Here is a 1,510-nt window from a genome sequence, read left to right on the forward strand (position 1 = left end):
AGTCTAGCCCACGCCAGCGCTTCAGCTCCCTCCTCCACTACGCAGCTACAAACACCGCGTCGCAGGACTGGGACAAGTTTGTCGCCAAGTTTGGCGTGACGCCGGAGGCAGCATGCCACGGTCAGGCCGCACAGAAGGGCGCGCCGGCAGTCGACACAGGAGATGTCCACGTTGGGATGGACGCCATCGCCGTCAACGGGGTGTCCGTGGGCACATCCGGAGTCAAGGCCGCCAAGCGCCCGCGCTACTATTCTCTCACCGCCATGCCCAACGCCGCTAGCCTCCCTCCCACACTCTTACTTTGCGAGAACGGAGGAGGCTGACTCCAACCCGGTCACCCCCCCCCCCACCCCCGCCAAAGGCGGGCGGCGTGAGCGTCACGCCCGACGGCGGCGTCGACCTCGGCGGCGGCGCGGGCGTGGCTCCCTCGTCCCCACCGCCCGTCGGGACCGAGCAGCCATGGGGTGCGCCCGGGCGGCCCTCCCCCCGCGCCGCCCCTTGCTTCGCCTCTTTGCTCACCCTTACCGACGCGCTTACGCACGCGGACAGGCATCCTGCTGCCCGCCTTTGTCGGCGGCGGCGGCGACCTCCGTGGCGCCATCAAGGCCGCGTCGGCGGCGCTCGGCGGCGGCGAAGACGAGGAGGGCGCCGAAGGACAGGACGAGGAGAAGCCGGAGTCTTGGTACGTGATGGTCGGGCCCGGCTTTGGGGCTGCCAACCACGACAAGGCGGAGTGAGGCGGGCGATCGAGGCGCGGCAGCAGTGGCCCTATGAAAATTTGCTTCGACCGCACAGCTTGCGCCGCGCCGAGCGCAGAGCGTGCTCTCTGGGGGGAGGCGGGGGCCCTAGAGGGCATCCATGAGGGGGGGGAGATGGGGCCCCATGGCCCGCCGCAGGCGCCGATTTTTTTGGGACATTTCTTTTCTTTTTGCGCGATTTTTTACTTGTTTTCATGGGAATTCGCTGAACTTGCGGCCATGCTATCACGCCTTACGACAGCCTGTCGGCGCTGCTGACCGTGCCCTGCTGCACAATTTACCACCTGCATAGCTCGCGGCCTTAGTATCAAGCATTCAGTGACGACCTGATCGTACGGCCAGTAGGAAGGTGTCCTTCCAACGTGTGCACGCTTCTGACGCAATGCGCGTCACAAACCTCGGATTGGCTGCTGGCACTCTCGAGGCTATGCCTACACAGCCTCGCGCGCATGGGCAGTCAAGAGGGACCATGAACTTTCTCAGGACAGCGCCGGTGCCTCTCTCTTGGACCGGCAGAAACTTGGTGGTCTCGAGTCACCAATGTGGGACCACAGTGCGGGATCGCGCCATCGACCGCTCTGAACTGCGCCTCAGCACTGACCGGGAAGGCCGCCAAGTGGGCCAGCACAGTTCGCACATTGTGGCAGCAGTCAGCAGCGCATGTCTGATAGCTAGAGCAGCAGCATCAGGGTCGCAGGGTCGGATAGTTAGTGTCAAGCCTCTCGCCCGGCCGCCCGCGTGCAGACGTCGGC

At 65.4% G+C, this 1,510-nt stretch overlaps 1 protein-coding gene across 1 annotated transcript; it reads left to right on the forward strand.

Annotated features, from left to right (window-relative positions):
• The first annotated feature begins 62 nt into the window (after positions 1-62).
• EMIHUDRAFT_460835 (hypothetical protein) lies at positions 63-959 on the forward strand. Its single transcript, XM_005764375.1, has 3 exons — positions 63-227; positions 362-464; positions 550-959. The coding sequence occupies exons 1-3, from the start codon at positions 113-115 to the stop codon at positions 860-862; spliced, it is 531 nt and encodes a 176-aa protein (XP_005764432.1). The 5' UTR covers positions 63-112; the 3' UTR covers positions 863-959.
• The last annotated feature ends 551 nt before the right edge of the window (positions 960-1,510 follow it).

The sequence above is a fragment of the Emiliania huxleyi genome, assembly GCF_000372725.1.
Source record: "Emiliania huxleyi CCMP1516 unplaced genomic scaffold EMIHUscaffold_5936, whole genome shotgun sequence".
Classification (NCBI taxonomy): Eukaryota; Haptophyta; order Isochrysidales; family Noelaerhabdaceae; genus Emiliania; species Emiliania huxleyi.

What these genes read in the sequence shown, in the direction of transcription:
- EMIHUDRAFT_460835 (XM_005764375.1), top strand. Translation starts at nt 113, where the DNA reads ATGCCACGGTCAGGCCGCACAGAAGGGCGCGCCGGCAGTCGACACAGG. An exon ending in TGGGCACATCCGGAGTCAAG is followed by an intron (nt 228 to 361) that starts GCCGCCAAGCGC and finishes CCCCCGCCAAAG; the next exon opens with GCGGGCGGCGTGAGCGTCAC. An exon ending in CGGGACCGAGCAGCCATGGG is followed by an intron (nt 465 to 549) that starts GTGCGCCCGGGC and finishes GCACGCGGACAG; the next exon opens with GCATCCTGCTGCCCGCCTTT.